The 16,076-nt window shown below is 38.9% G+C and overlaps 1 protein-coding gene across 20 annotated transcripts in view; it reads right to left on the reverse strand.

Moving 5' to 3' along the window:
• The window catches only part of hspg2 (heparan sulfate proteoglycan 2), a 170,952-nt gene that overhangs the window by 107,623 nt on the left and 47,253 nt on the right, over nt 1-16,076 (reverse strand). For all 20 annotated transcript variants that reach the window (XM_015385818.1, XM_015385775.1, XM_015385869.1 and 17 more), the window contains exons 2-3: nt 9,330-9,459; nt 8,993-9,043 (exon numbers count right to left, since the gene is read on the reverse strand). In XM_015385818.1, coding sequence (XP_015241304.1) covers nt 8,993-9,043; nt 9,330-9,459 — 181 coding nt within the window. The remainder of the gene's footprint in view (nt 1-8,992; nt 9,044-9,329; nt 9,460-16,076) is intronic.

Consider the following 16,076-nt stretch of genomic DNA (forward strand, 5'->3'; position numbering starts at 1 on the left):
GACGCAGACATCCACCCAGAGATGGTGCCGCTTCAGAAGGATGAGTCCTTCCTGTTTTCCTTTTCCTGTGGAAGAACTCAGTGCCATCAGAATTCTCTGCAATGGAACAAGCAACAATGAGCCTTCTTTGTTTTATGGTGACTCATTGGATCTTCCACTCGCACCACTGAACCAGGCTATAAAACCTAAACTAAAGAGGACTTGGAGTCGTTCTGGAACATGGATGGGACAATTTGCACAAAGGACAGTGTTATATCGCGACTACAAGCATCATTTGATACATTTTTTTTTTTAGAAACTATATTAATGGACCACATTACAGACAGATTTTGGGCTCCAGCCTGGACTCCAGCACTCTATTCCATAAACTTCAGTAGACCTCAATAAACAGCAGCTCATTTGTTGTTGAATCCAGCTGTTTCATGACTGCACATGCAGCAAACCATATGGCACCTGAAGCTCATTAATGACAGATTTTGAAATGAGTTGAAAAAAAATACACCCTAACTCTTACTATATATTGACTGTATCTATAGCAGCTCAGTGCAAAAGGCAAGTAAAGGGGAGACTGTTAAACCGAAGAAACTAAATGGCAGACGCTTCAAGCTCATCAAGGGAAAGGATGACAGAAAATACGGCCTCTCCAAAAGAACAGAAGGCCAAGCTAATTAGAGCTAATGAACCGATCATACTTCAAAGTCTGATGATATAGAGCTGTCTTTTCATTATAGGAGCATTAGAAGAGCCAGGGAATGGAAGGAATATCAGTTTTATTAATTCTCGTCAGGGATTTATGTGTTCATAGGGCTACCATTTCTGAATGTAACAAATCAGTGATGCTGCAAGGACATTCATCGCCTTTTTTAAGTTGTATTTCCAACTGGAAACTGACTTCTGTGCACAAATACCACCATAAGGTATATATATAGTACCAGCAACAACTCACTTTGGTTGTATCCGGCTTGCATTCTAAGCTTTGTTCTTTTTTCTAAATATAGCCTTTCTGTGTATATTTACCACAGCAAGATCATGTGAACAGGATTACAACACTGGAGGTGAGCGACTGTGGAGCTCAATGTAGTTGAGAAAAAAAAAAGGTGCAACAAGATGATTTGATTTCAAAAGAAAGAGCGTTGGATTACATTAAAACTGGAGCTAAAGCTCAGGAAGTTTTCTGATGTGGCTGCGAAGTAGATAGACACGTGGGTACATGTCCTTGCTAATAGTGCTACTCGTCTTAGTCATACTATTAAGCCCCATCTTCCCCCTGTTAAAGATAGGCCCTGTGTATGCCCATGAGTCGGTTTACCATGTGGTATTACAACATGGTCGGCACGATTCTGAGTTATCTAGTAGCTTGCATTAACGGCCACCATCTGGCTCTAGTTCAGCAGTACTGCCTGTTGACAGTGCCACGTCTGTTCATGGTGCCAGGTGCCGAGGTTCGGGACGATCAGAACACTATCAGGACGGACACATGGAGTACATAGCCTTATATCATAATAATCAACTTTATTTTGATCTTTTAGGTATAGGCACATAACGCAACTATGTACTTTTAAACACCATAATTCTGCATTCATACGAACACGCTTTGAACATTGGGGAGAGCCAGTTTACATGCAAAATCTACGGTGGATGCGCATCAAGGAAGGTCAAGAGATCATACAGAGCATTTTGTCGCACGGCGCAGCGCATCTTCAATGATTTTGAGCATTGGGCAAAGCACGTTTTGAGCTTCCAAGCCTTAAAATGTTTGAAGCATCTCCAAAGTGTCAGACTCAACTGCTGGGAAATCTCAGAGAATCTGATGCTAGGAGCTGGCAGGAAGACAGTCGCTGCATTCGAGCCATGATCTCTGCTCCTGTAGAGCTGTCAGCATAAAACTAAACTAAAAGGAACAAGAATAAATACATTTAAAGGCGCTGCACTTCACTAGGTTAACATGGAAACATTTTTTTTCATGTAAAAACTAAAGTGAGAGTGCTCTGATTATTCCACTAAAATATTTTATTCCTTGATTATGGCAAAATAAAATAAAACTTACCAATGAAATATGTTTGATTGTATATTCTGGTACTTGCAGATGTTACAAACTAAACAACACTATTCACCTCCAGCTGCTACAGACGGTGCGGTAAATCCAAGAGTAATTGACAAGATTGAAGATGTCTTTACTGGACTCCCAGTGACAGTCTACCGAATTCAAAGTAGGATCACAATCCTGGATAACTGCATGGTAGCCATTTTGAAGTGCACTTCAAAACATCTTTAAAACAACCTTTTTCCCATTAATCAGAGTAAATAAATCATCTTCATTGCATCTGCAACTAAACACAAGAGACCAGCAAGAAGTGTCTGCACACACCCTTCTCAACGTACATCAAGGGCACCAAAAACATTCTTAATGTTGCACATCTGACTTTAATGAACATAAGCATCCACAATGAGGAGTTTGGCGCCTTCTTGACGCTCATAACATGTTCGGTGTGAATGCAGCCTGCCAAAGGTGGATGAACCTTTTGGATTCTGTCACATGCCATCTGTTGTAAATGATCTGTTCCTGGGATTGTCTTGGTCTTGCACAGTACAGTATTCAAAAGAAACCCTAGTGGCTGAGGAGCTGCAGCTAATCAGGGGGATTGAAGCAGCAGGCAGGATGAGCTGACATTATTTAATGTAACACAGATGCTTTGTGGCTGCAGAAGAGTGACAAACACAAGGACATTTTCCCGTGGGAGTGCAGACCATTGTATTTGAGTATAAAAATAGCATCAGTTGAAATGGCTAAAATCAGACTGAAACAGCCAGATTTTAGTCCATAAACATTCACCGTGGTTAAATAGATAATATAAGTAAACACTTTCACAACAGCAGGTCTAACGTCTTATAACAGCTTCACAGAGATTCGCTTAAAACATAACCCATGGTTTTAGGGAATATAACCCTCAGGAGATACATTATTCTATTTGGATATTCCCTTGTGTTTAAACAGGAAGCCACTGATCAACTGTTACGCTTCAGCCACATTTTGGAAAACAACAGTATGACTGAGAGCCAAGCCATAAACTCTAATCTGTGCTCTGTCTTTAGTGTGAAGTGTTGCATAGATCATTATGCAAAACATAAAACCTAGATCTAGGAGACTTAAATCTGCAGCTGAAGAAAAATGTATCCAACCATCTGTGCTGGCTGCCCAAACATTTCTATCCTCATGAGGAGTGGCACACTGAACAACTCCAAGGTAACTCATTTCTTGTTGGCACAACAGAGAGAAGGATGATGGAGCTGGGTTCAGTCATAAGACTCACATCAGTGACTAAGACCATTGAGCTGGATTGAACCATGCATACTCATGCATGCAATCAGCTGTTTGTGAAGGGAGGAGACGACGAAACACAAGTGTGTCCTTCAGCACCACTATTTTGTCTGCTTGGTTATGTGTACACATGTGACGAAAGCCATTTGAAATAAACGTAGAGCCACCTTGAGGCCCTCACTGCAGAAAAACAAAACAACTGCAGCTGCCATCATTCATCCCTCTGTTGCTCAAGAGTCGGCCTCAGTCTCGCACTCATAAAGGTAATACCACTGTGAGACGAAAACCCCCGCCAAAGAACAGCAGCTAAAGTGGTTGGGTGGTCTGGTTGTGGGCTGGCCAGAGGAACAGCAAAGACAGCGTCACCTTGACAACCTTCTGCGCTCCTGCTGCAACATTTGTTCTCTTAATGAGATAATGGAATAATCTGTTTTGATTGCATCTCGTCGGCAAGAATCACAAGTAATTGGTGTAATTAGTACTTGTTTAGGCATAGAAAAACTTCCTGTTAAATATTCTGCTTCTCAGCTTCCATACCAACAGATCCATTAATTTACTGTTTATTAAAAGTCCTATCTTTTAAAAGGCAACAAAAAAAGCTAAAATTATATCTTTGTTTTAGGGCAGCACCTTTATGAAAACCTGGGCTGATATAGATATCAGGTATTAATATTGCCATCATGGCTGAAATCAATGGTAGTATTGATATCAGCTAATTATTTGTCATTTTTAACTGTCAATATTTTCACTTATATTCCAGTTAAGTAATAATCCTGGGAAGTATTTCTAGTCCTACTTGTGTAAACATTTTGGCAACTCTGCGCACCGTGAGTAAGTTGAACCATTTGGAGATCAGATGAAAATGTGGTGAACAGTAGATATTGCCGGTGGAAGTTCTTACCCTGTCCTAACATATATACAGTTCTCACTACTAAGAATGGTTCCTAAAGCTTTTATTGGAAAAAGAATGAATTAACAAAAGGCAAAGCCAGTTTATTTATTTGTCACATTTCAGTAGTAGTACATTAAAAGTAAAAGAAAACTACATTGAATTGGCTTAAAGGCAACACAAATAATACCAGATCTTGCACATAATGAGTGTCTGATTGCATCATTTCTAAACATTAAATCAGATGTAATGTGATACATCCTTACTCTTTTTGAAGTATTGGATGACGCCTATATACTTTTTACAGACAGACAGAGAGACAGTCAGACAGGAAGATAGATGTGTCTCTGTTTGTCTTTCTTAATCTGATAGGGGACTTTGGGGAGGATTGACTAGAACGTTTTTGAAATAGTATTGGTTGGTCTTCAACCACACTGAGCTGTAACTTTACCACAAGGCATTGCAGGACAGTTAGGCTCTAATTAGTTGTTGCTAGCTTGCTTTCTGATGGTTCCTCTATATTGCCAGCAGATGGCGCTATGTCTGTTTATGTCTGCTCATGGTGCCTGATGCTTGAATTCTATTTAGGCTCAAAAAAGCCTAAATATCAGGATACACGCTTTGTGTACAACTTTATTTCATCAAAATTGAATCATTTCTGGTGTTTTGTGTATAGCCATATAACATAACTAGCACATTTAATGGTCATTGCCTTAACTTTTAAAAATATATCCTTCAAAATGGGCAATTTATTCAATTCTTGTCTAATACAAACCCTCTGCAATTGCACTTGGCTCCCATTTGGGGACTTACTTTGGGAACCACTGCAAATAAGTGGACATGACCTCTGTGTCTTGAATTTCCAACAATAATGGCCAACATTATTAGTGCAGTGGGAAAGTCCTTCGGAGAGTCCAAAGAACAAGAGAAGGCTCTCACAGACCATACGGGCCTGTGCCATCCTCCAGAAATGTCTTTGGGTTCTCAGAGCGGAGGTTAGGATGAAAGGTTATAAGGACATGAGACACTACTCTCGACTTTCTAGAGGAGATGGCAGAGTGTGATTACGTTGGACTGATAGCAACAATAGACAAAGGATGGTTGAAAATAGGTCTTGTTTTGGTGAGTTAAAATCCCAGATGTTTTGCACTGATTTGGACAGGCAAAAGAGGAAATGGACATGCCTTAAGCCTCATCAAACAGTCACACGACAGGAAACCTAGCATAATGGGGGCCGACGTAGCCGCTCCTGTTTTAAAGGATTGCAAAAGGAAGGAAGGCAGAGGTTTGGGTGGGCAGCGTGGACAGAGCTGCTCAGCAAATTATTCCACATTCAGCACCGGAAGCTGAGTTTCCTTCCCAGGACTTTTGCAGCTCAGATCTATATATGGAAATATTCTGCCTCTTCCAATCATAGCGCAGTGAACACACTGTGGAGAATGAAAGTCTGCAAATCACCCTTGAGATAAGAACTTTTATCCGTCCTGCATCTCGACCTTCTTTTTATCTCATCATAACACAACTTTTAATCACATTTGGGCAGAAATTACAATAATTTAAGAGAAATTCACAGAAAATGTCTTTGTTAACTATAAATATGCTTTGTACATTCACTTCTATCTACACTACTATCTGCCAATCTGAGAATAGCAGAGAAAATCACCTATTAATGTGAGCTCAGCTTACTGCAAAATGCTAAAAAATAAAAATGTTTAAAAAAAGGTAAGTCTACAAGAAAGATGCAGCTCTTATTCTGTCACTGTTGGTGTTTGTTTCCCCTGCTGAAGGACTAAAAACAGTCTGCAACTTACTATTCTCATCTGTTACATTATCAAATTGTCAGTACCCTCCTCATTAACGACAGGCTAAAATTTCCTGTGCTCCTTAAACTGATCATATTTATGCAAGGCCTAAATGCAAAGCTGTTTCTGAAAGCCAGGCACATGACGCTATGAGCCCCTATTCTGATGTCAGCTTTCAGTACAGCTAACAAAACAATCAAACCACCATGATGTAATCAGCTTTGAAAGCTTAAAGTGCCAGGAAATGAAAAAGGAGGTATGGAATGACCAGGCCTTTTTCTTAAATACTGTATATGACCCTCCAGGGTCATTTAGTTTCATTCAGGCTGAGAGTATGAACATTGAATCCTTTTTGATGTTAAGTCTTATTCACCATCAAAAAAGTCATAATTTTATGCAATATCTCACAGATTTAGAGTCAGGAAAGGCTGTGACTGGAGCTCAGCTGGTCCAGCATCTGCAATACTTTTTCCCATTGCCCATGTTTTTGTAATATGTGCTGAATAGCTTGTTTTTTTATTTTCTTTTGATTCAATTTCCTTCTTAATGGATTATAACTGTTATTTTCACATTTATCACAGAAATGGATATGATTCTTCTCTCTAAAAACAGATCACATCCAAACGGGTTGACTTTTGTAGGCAAAGGTCATCTTAGAACTTTAAAGGTACCTGTTAAATAATTAGAAGATTGTGGAAAAGTGTTTTTCTTGAATGTTTTTTGAAGAACAAAAAAAAGTGAAATGACAAATTTATAGAAGTTCTTAAACATTTTTCTTTTAAGCGAACTTTTAAAATAAAAAAAAGGAAATGCAAACCACCTCAAGCGAGCACAAAAAATTATTTTAGATTATTCAAGTTTTGCCATTTCCATCAAGCTTATCTGCTGCGATACTTCAAAATTTGTATTAGAAAAAGTTGATTGAAAAGCACTCAATGAAACAGATTTATTCCTCCTTCAAACTCTGTGACATTGTTTTCCAAATGAAATGCAAAAATTCCAGGTCCTTCTCCTTAGCTCTGATGTTGAATCTGGTTCAAAAGTGGTTTGACATAAGGAACACGATATTAATAGCCCAGATCTAGTTATAGTCTGGGTGCGATGACTCCTTATGCACAGAATCTGGCCTCAATCAACTCTGGAGAAGCGCTCCCAAATTCATGAAAATATTTTACCTCTCATTCCACATTTTCCCTGTTGCTGTGCACAGTTTCATATGCATACCTATCTCAGTAAAAACAGTGTAATAGCCCTTAAGGTCAGACCTAATTTTTTTTCATCTATTCAAAAATAACACATCAGCAGAACATCTAGACTATTTCAATATGAAAGTACTACCGTAATATTACTGAACTATTATTATTATTTTTTAAAGAAATTGTGACCGGTGAAAAATCTAAACATTTATTTCTTGATTCAGTATCCTAAATTTTGTGCCCAGATACATTAATACGCAAACAAATATTTTTACTCAAGTTAAAAAAAGATTCTGAAGGCTAAAAATATTTTTCTGCCATCTCTCCCTAAATATGTGTCATGATCTTGGCGCTAATGACTGGCCTGATCACTCATTTCATTCACCTGCTTATCTCCACCCAGTTCTCATTACCCTTCATCTGATCCACCTGCTTCAGTCTCTATTTAACCAGCCTTCAGCCAGTCATCAGTGCCAGATTATTCCAGCCTTTGGTGAGAGTTCCTGAGTGTTTCTGATTGCCTGATACTGACCAGTTCTGCCTCTAAACCTGCCTGTCCCCGTTCTGATCTGTTTGCCTGACCTGTCCCCAGGATCCTGCTGGATTCTGCCTGTGTAATAAACCTGGAACTGATTCCTGACATTGTCCTGGTTTTCCCTATGGTACCGCTCAGCGTGTCTTGTTGGCAGCCAACCGGCTGGAACCTACCTCATCCTCTGGGCTAGGAACTGAACTTTAAGACCGGAGCTTCCTGCCTTAGACACAGTTGCTGTTTTCTGCACATAACATTTTGTTCAATCTAACTGTCTTTCTGCCTGGAATACTGGGTCCTCTTGTTCTGAGCCTGACAATATGTTGCCAACCAAAAATTGAAGTGATAAATAAAACATAAAAGGTAGAACAATATCAACTTTCAACTGCCCTTCCTGGGTTGAACTGTAGTTACAGTCCACTTTAGCCCAATCACAATAGCCCAATCATTGTATTACACTGTTTCATTAGTAAGCTGCATCTAATTCGGGACTTAAAAGCATGATATTAAAATCTATCTTTGATGAAATATCTAATTTCTCACCATGTGTTTGATTTATTATGATTATTATTGATTTATTATAAATAAGGTTTTGAAAGTTTTTTGGAGCGAGTTCATTCCCAAGTCAGGGCTTCTCATGTATAAACACATTAGGCCAAGGCAAACAAAAAGAAGGAGGGAAAAGGAGTGGACAAGTTAGAAAACAGACGGGCTCTGACAAAGTCTCCTTACTTCATCAGCACTTTATGTTTTGATCTTTCATTTTGCTGCCACCTTTGGCTCAGCTTAAAGAGATAAAAGAGGAGGGGGGGGTGTTCATGTCTCAGAGACAAAGCATGAGCCCCGTGTTATGGCCAGACTCTAACGAGGGAGGAGAAGGTGCAGCAGAAAGGAAGGTTTCATCATTCAGCACTCAGAAAAACGCACCCACATTCTCATCTTGCAATATGAAGTAAGGACCATTGACTATCTCAACCATTTTTTATACTCTAACCCTGACAATAACCCTTTTATTTTTTGTACATCAATCATTTTTTGCAAAAGCAAATTTGACTTTCCGCACTTTAACAGTAAAATCAGAAAAAATACTATACTCTGCTACCAAAACATGATCCTCCCCGCACATATACACAGAGAAACACACACTCAGGCTGAATGATGTAGGAATGAGAATCACAGATGCAGGGGTGTTTAAAGAATAATTGATCTACAACACAAAAACGAAATCTTCCGTTCACTTGTGTGGACGCTTACTTGTGGTATCAAGTTCTGGAGTGCTGCCATCCTCTTCTCCACTGGGTCGGTCTTTAGAGGACAAAGCAGAGGTGTAAGAATGAGGTCATGGGTTAACCCAAATGACAGAAAAACAGACATTTTGCTCACTTAAATGTGCCATTTCATAGGAGAAAAACATTCTTTGTGAATTCAAATCTTAAAATGTTTCTTTGTGACTCCCAAAGCAACATTTCCTTGTTTTTCATTTAATTTTGGGATGAGCTAACTAAGAACAGCATATTGAAAACAAGACTGCAGTGAATTTAGGGCAGCTGTTACTGTGGTTTGTGGTTACCCATCCCCTTAGTGAGCCCACCTCCTGAACCTTCATCAGCTGCAAAGTCCTCATCGTCATCCAGTAAACTTGGAGATGCGTGGATATCTTTTTTGGACTCCAAATCTTCTGGAAGCGTGAGCCCTCCCCACACCTTGGAGGCCTGAGTCACCTGAGACAAACAAAGAGATTTATTGGGGTTGAAGTCTCCACACAGAGAGAGGTCACGCCCAGTATGGGCTCAGAGCGGCTGGAGGGAAAAACAAAAGCGGAGACAGGAAATAGGGCATTGTGACGTGTTTACTTTAACCATCTATTATCAATTGGAGTTTCCCTCAAGAATTTGCATGTAAACAAAAAGTTATCCAAGCTTGCTCAGTGGACATGCACCAAGATGTTATCCAGTTTTCTGCTTTGTCTTTTTCCCATCTCCGTGTGGAATCAAGCAACAGATGTTCAGTGTTGATTGTGATGGCCCATATGTGAACAGAAACAAAGCCAAAGCAAGCAGCTGCATTGACACAAATCTGAGATCCTTTCTACTTCACAAGATTTCGGAAAAACCGAGCCCAGCCCTTAACCGCTGCATCATTATTTTGTAATCAGGAAGAGTATGTCTGGGTATAGCATTATATTGCCTTCAGCAGTGGGGTGGGGGGGCTAGCAGAAACAGCTAATCAGTAATGCGAGTAAAAAATTTACTAAGTCTAAACTTATTGCAAAATTTAGTCAGTTCATTCAAAATTTGCTGTATCCATCAAGCTCTTCCAATGCAAAACTTAAAAAACGGGGAAAAAATCATACAAAAACGTTTACTGAAAGATAACTAGCTTCTAGTCTGCTTATTTATTTTACGTATAGTTTTTTGAATTTTTTTGTCCTGCAGTTTTGGTGGAAAGTAATTTTTAATGAGGGATGCCGTTGTGCCTAAATTACAGAGCCATATTAATTTAAGAGCTAGAGATAATAGTAGTATATTCGACAATGCTTGTCGTTAAGCACAGCAGGAATAGTTTGACTGGAGCTTTAAGATGTTTGACTGAAAGGCTTAAAAAATAATACTGCCTTGGCATGGAAAAAAAACGAAAACAGTAAGATAGTAATCCTGCAACCTACTCTGTTTGTTTACTATAAAACATTTTGTAATCACATAGATCTGTAAGACTGAACATCCACCACTTGATTGGTCTCTTAAAGCACTAGACTAAACCAAACATCACAAATGGAGGTAAACTATCCCGCATTCTGGCCATCAACTCTCTTAGGGGCAAACAAACATATTTAGGAGACATTCCTTTATCTTGCTTATTGCTAAAACTGGCCATCTCTGCACCTCATAAAACAACTCAAAGAACCGCCTCAACAAATGTTGATTTCTTTTTATTGTTTGAAAAGAAATGGATACAAACAATTAATCACAAACAATTAGTTAAGCAATGAGAAAAAACATCCTGTGGTATAAAATACCAGACATTCATGAGTAGGCACAAAGCTCAGCCAGCCACTCTCATATCTGATCATCTTGATAAAGTTCACTGTGCCGCCTGACCTGAGCACAGCTCTCACCATCTTAACGCCCAGACGGCCAACATTCTCGTTTCGATAAGACCCGGGCAGAATGCCACCCCAAGCATTTCCAGTTGGCATGAGCTGCCAGTTCCTATTTCCACCATAGTCTTTCATGGAAGTTTTCCCATTTATACAGCTCCGGCTAATAAATAACTCAACCTATCCCCCCCAAATCCTCTCTCCCCTGAGTGAACACCCGTACAACAACACTCCCGGTCCATTGACGAAAGGAAACCGCTGACTAAACAAATTCTTTTCAGTTGTGCCGGCCAGACAAGCATTGGTGTGATCATCTCCTGCTTCCCACTCCCTTGGGATGAGCTATGATCTGGACATGCTGGATGCCATCTGGGCACAAACCGACAATGATGGGGGAGTCGATATTTGCGCTCCAAATCTTAAAGCTAACATTCCTCACTTTGCTGCTCCACTCAAGTTCAGATACAAGTTTGACCTTTACTCCAAGTCTTGTGGGGGCAAGTCACGCCTGTGGTGTTAAAGTTATCTGTCAGTAAAGATAAAGAGCTCTCAGTAACTGTTTGAACTCAACCCCACGCGGACTTTACCAGCCCACAGCTCAACTAGCAGCTCATCTGCAGTGGAACGAAGGCCAACTGAGAATACAACCTTAAAGACATGCAGGTGCAAGAACTTGCATGTCAGACACACATTCCTACAGTTAGAAATTCAACTAGTTACTTAGGAAGTGTCTAGTCAAAACATCTGCTGCATTTACAGCAATGTCCCTTAATGTACATGGTTCCTGTAAATAATATATAAGCTAAACTTTCTGGAATGAGTCAGACCACATAGAGTGGATTGTGACATGTCAAGTACTGAAAAGTAATTAGTTTATTAACTTAACTTATTTGGATAGATTGATTGAAATGATTTTAGAGGTACATTCTGAAAAACAAAGAAGCAGATATACATAATTTATGTAAAAAAATATTTTAGATTAAACCCAAATGGCTTTTTAACAATTTTTTTATTAGATTGGAGAATAGCCATCCAGGTTTACATCCAGCGGTTCGTTTATCTTCCGTCTAAGCTGAGATTTCTAGGAACTAGCAGAATCAGAAGCGTGGGAACAGTTTTAGCCTCTAATGCTTGAAATGAGCACAGAAACAGACCATCTGCTATCAGGATTATTCAAATCAAACACCCATAATAGATTTAGGCCATTTCACTAATACATTTGTAAGCCAGACACTATTACACATAGACAATCCCACTCTGGCAACATTTCGGGGACATTCAAATCCTGTCAACGGAGGCGTGACAAGAATCCTTCAGGGGCCTCCATATCGCCCACTTTGCTCATAAACCCTCTGATACAGCTGCAAGGACAATCTGTGAAAAACATCTTGGAGGCAGAGCCGATGTGTCACATAAGCAGAGACACTGGACTGCACTCAACTTTTTGAATTTCCACACACAATGCTCTCTTTTAACAGCATGATGGTGATGGCATGAACAGAAGCTCATCTTTTTCCCCACTGAAGAGCATTATAGCCATATACATATACAATGAAAGAGAAGATATTTCCCCTCGCAGACCCCTGATAAAAAAAAAAAAAAAAAATGATTTGCTTTAAATACAGGCATTGGAATATGTTAAATAATCTAACACTTTTGACTCTTGAAACAATATCTGGATGTAAGGTGGGTTTTGGGAAGTGCCAGGAAATAACTATAAAGAACAGCAGGGAGTATTTTGTATACTTACTTATGCCCTGTTCAAAATAAGCTACATAAGTTTGGATATCTGGGTATCTGAGACAGAGTTGCAAAGGCCCACAGGGAAATATACAAATCAAATCATCATTTCTTTATCATCATGGAGTTTTTACCTCTTTTGGAGGTACAGTAGCAGCCATTCAAAATGGCCCTTCCCAACCGAATGGCAGCCCACTTCCCTGAAACTCCCAGCAATATCCCTCCAACTTCCAGCCACTGGAGTGACCCCCTCTTGCATATTGTTTACTCTGACTCCTCCCTTTCACTGAATAGTATTTGAATAGTATTTCACTGAAGTATTGATGTTTAGAAAGGAGTTGTAGGGGCCCGCCCATCAAGGAAAGTGGGGACATTTTGAATGGCTACTACTGTAGAACAAATATAAAAATAAAAGCATTTCCCAAGTTCTTTTCTCTTATTCAGTGTTTTCCAATATTTCTGACCAAATCTTTCTTGAATAATCTAAGTTATTTTATTTCTTTTTATCTGAAAGGAACAAAAAAAACCTAGAAGAGCCTAGAATTGTGCTTAGCACTTCGAAGTTTTCAATGCTATACTGGATAAAAGGTCACACCAGTCTACCATTACTGGTAACACTAGAAAAGGTATCAGTGAAACATTCTTCATTGCTGTCTTTGTCATGTGCTAAATTTAGCAAAACCACCTCCAGCTTCACCACAAATCAAATTGTTATTCGTTCACTCAAATGTATCAGTTTAGAAGACACTTAAAATTGTCTGAGTTGTCTTTTATCGCATCCCCTCCTACACACTGTATGTTTTTGCAATCACTCATGGACAAGACCTTCAACATATGGGTTAGATCTGGAAGAACATTGATGAAGGAGCTTTTCTGTGAAAATGTTTTGGCTCATTTGAACATTTGGTGGCTAAGATTCCTCTCTGCTCTCACGTCAGGTATTTAAACCTCAGGAACTTTATTGCCTTGAAGACTGATGGCTTCCATCTTTATCTATTTTAGATTACATATTTGATCGTGAATAAGGGTTTTATTATGAGTTAAGTTACATCACAGTTGCTAAAGGAAAAATGGGAAAGATATGTTAAATTTAAGATAAAACCTTTTAGAAGATAACTGATGGAATATACTCTTAATTACTTAACACATCTATCCAGTTCAAGGTGGATAATGCTAAAACCAGATTTAATTAAATTAGGGATAAGTTTGATTCCACTTGTGACCAGTGTAGACAACGGTCTACTTTTGTGACACATATACAAATGTGTTAGGTTTGTCCAAATATATGGCATTTCAAATGCCCTTACATTGTTGTAACATCTTTCTCTCTAATCTACATTTTAATTTAAGTGCCTTCTACAAAGTCGTACAGTAATTCAGGCATTTGATTTACCGGTATAACTAAACTACTTTCTATGCGCCTTTTGTGTTTTAATTAAAACATGCGTGTGTTTAATATAAAATCCCTACAAACCTTCTGCTCTCTTTTAGCCCAGAGAACAATTTTACTAAAATGGGAGGAGTCACGTTCCTACTGGGCATTGACTTTAAGATGTCGTGTTTTATGTTAAATTTGAAAAAAAAAAAAACATAACATACAGAAAGCCTTGAACTTATTTTCAAAGCATTAAAGAGGATCATGTTGCTTATTTTTATTATTTTTTATTAAGATGTCTATTTTATTTTGACATCTTATTTTATTGTTTATTCATTGTATCTAGCCGGGTTCCAGTCAATTGTTATATTAGATTAAGGTCAGGGAAAATATATTTACTAAAACTGCTTCAATTGTTGTTAAATACAGAACCTGTTTAATAAAAAGACAGATAAATATATATATATATATATTCTAAAATAAATACAGTTTAGACCTCCCATTCTTCAGTGACCACCTGCTTCCAGTTCAGGCACAACATGTGCCTGAACTGGAAGCAGTAGTATGTGTTAAACAGGTACAGAATGCTAACAGCAGTGAAGAATATGAATGGCAGCTGTGTCTTTTAGTACAGAGTTAACTGAGACTCAGTCAATCAGCTCCAACACTACACAGCAATCATGTTTAACTCTCTGTATATATATAGAGATACATTCACAACAACAGTATAAGGTATAAATGCTCACAAGCCCCTTTGTTAATAGATATACCTGGTAAATTACTTTTGAACAATGTCTGGATGTAAGGTGGGTTTTGGGAAGCCAGTTACTCAGTTGGTGTAAAACCTTAATGTGTAAAGGCAAGTTCAAATTGGGAACAGAATGAGGAATAAGAGAGATTCAAGTGTTTTGAAACATGGAATGGTACCAAACGGGTACCAAACGGGCTGATCTATTTCCATTTCCACACACACACCATTTCTCAGGAGTCCAGAGAATGGTCAGGGGAAAAAACTTAAATCCACTGATGGCATCTGAAAAGAGATGATGGAAAGACACCTGTTTAGGTGTTTACCTCACAGCATCTTTAACCAAAAAGCACATCTTCCTCTGAAGCAGATTGGCAATAGCAGCTGAAGACCACACCCAGGTCCACTATCAGCCAGGAACAAGTAACATTAAATGCATGGTCTGGCTATTCTTGATTCAAGTTGCAGAATGTTACAAACAAAATAAAAATACGGATCCATTCATCCCTACACTAACAGTTCAGTTAGGTCGCAATGGTGTTAAATGTTTTATTGCCATATAACAAAGCTTTTATCATCTCCAACTGGTTTCTTAAAAAATGAGCTCACTGTGCAGCAGCGCACGTTTGGGATGCGCAAGGAGAGGGGATTTGAATCCTGGATCTTTACCCGACAGTATATACAACAACACCATAATATTTTTTGGTCCTAATAAAAAATTGGATGATCTCCATTGATTGGATTGTTTTTCCCTGTGTGGTTTATGTTGTGGTTAATAAAAAAAAGGAAAGTAAAAGACAGATGGTTTGTTTTGGAAATCCAGGTAGAAAAGTGAAAGACTTTCGCAGCATGGAAAATATGTGAATAAGTGTGGAAAATCTCTTAGAGCAGTTTTGAACTGAAAACTGCCACTTTGGACGCCTGAGGCTGTTCTGGAGAAAATGCTCTTTGAGTTAGGGCCCTTTTGCTCTCTTCTGCTCTTTGGCGTGTCTACAAAAAGCGTAATCGAAAGTGGCTGAACATGGAAGATGGACTGTTTTTTGACATTGACTCCATTTGTCTTCTCAAAGTGTTCCATGACTAAATCTGGGGGTACCACAGACACCCTGGGTATTTTCCGGAAGACTGGACTTGGAGAGTTAAGCCAAGCCAAGTGAAGGAAAATCCAAATTTTTTAGCACATGCTTTGAGTGCCTGCCTGGCCATCTGCCCCCTTGACATTTATTCACTTTCCCACACAGTAGCCACGCCAAGCATTTCACAATGAGCTTGGTTTTCTACAGGGAGAAAAAACTGAATGTGGCACTGTCTAGAACTTTCTTTTCACATTGCCTAAAAACCCCATATGCATGACCACATATACATAAACATACATATA

The sequence above is a fragment of the Cyprinodon variegatus genome, unplaced genomic scaffold (assembly GCF_000732505.1).
Source record: "Cyprinodon variegatus isolate N-32 unplaced genomic scaffold, C_variegatus-1.0 Scaffold16, whole genome shotgun sequence".
In the NCBI taxonomy this organism is placed as follows: Eukaryota; Metazoa; Chordata; class Actinopteri; order Cyprinodontiformes; family Cyprinodontidae; genus Cyprinodon; species Cyprinodon variegatus.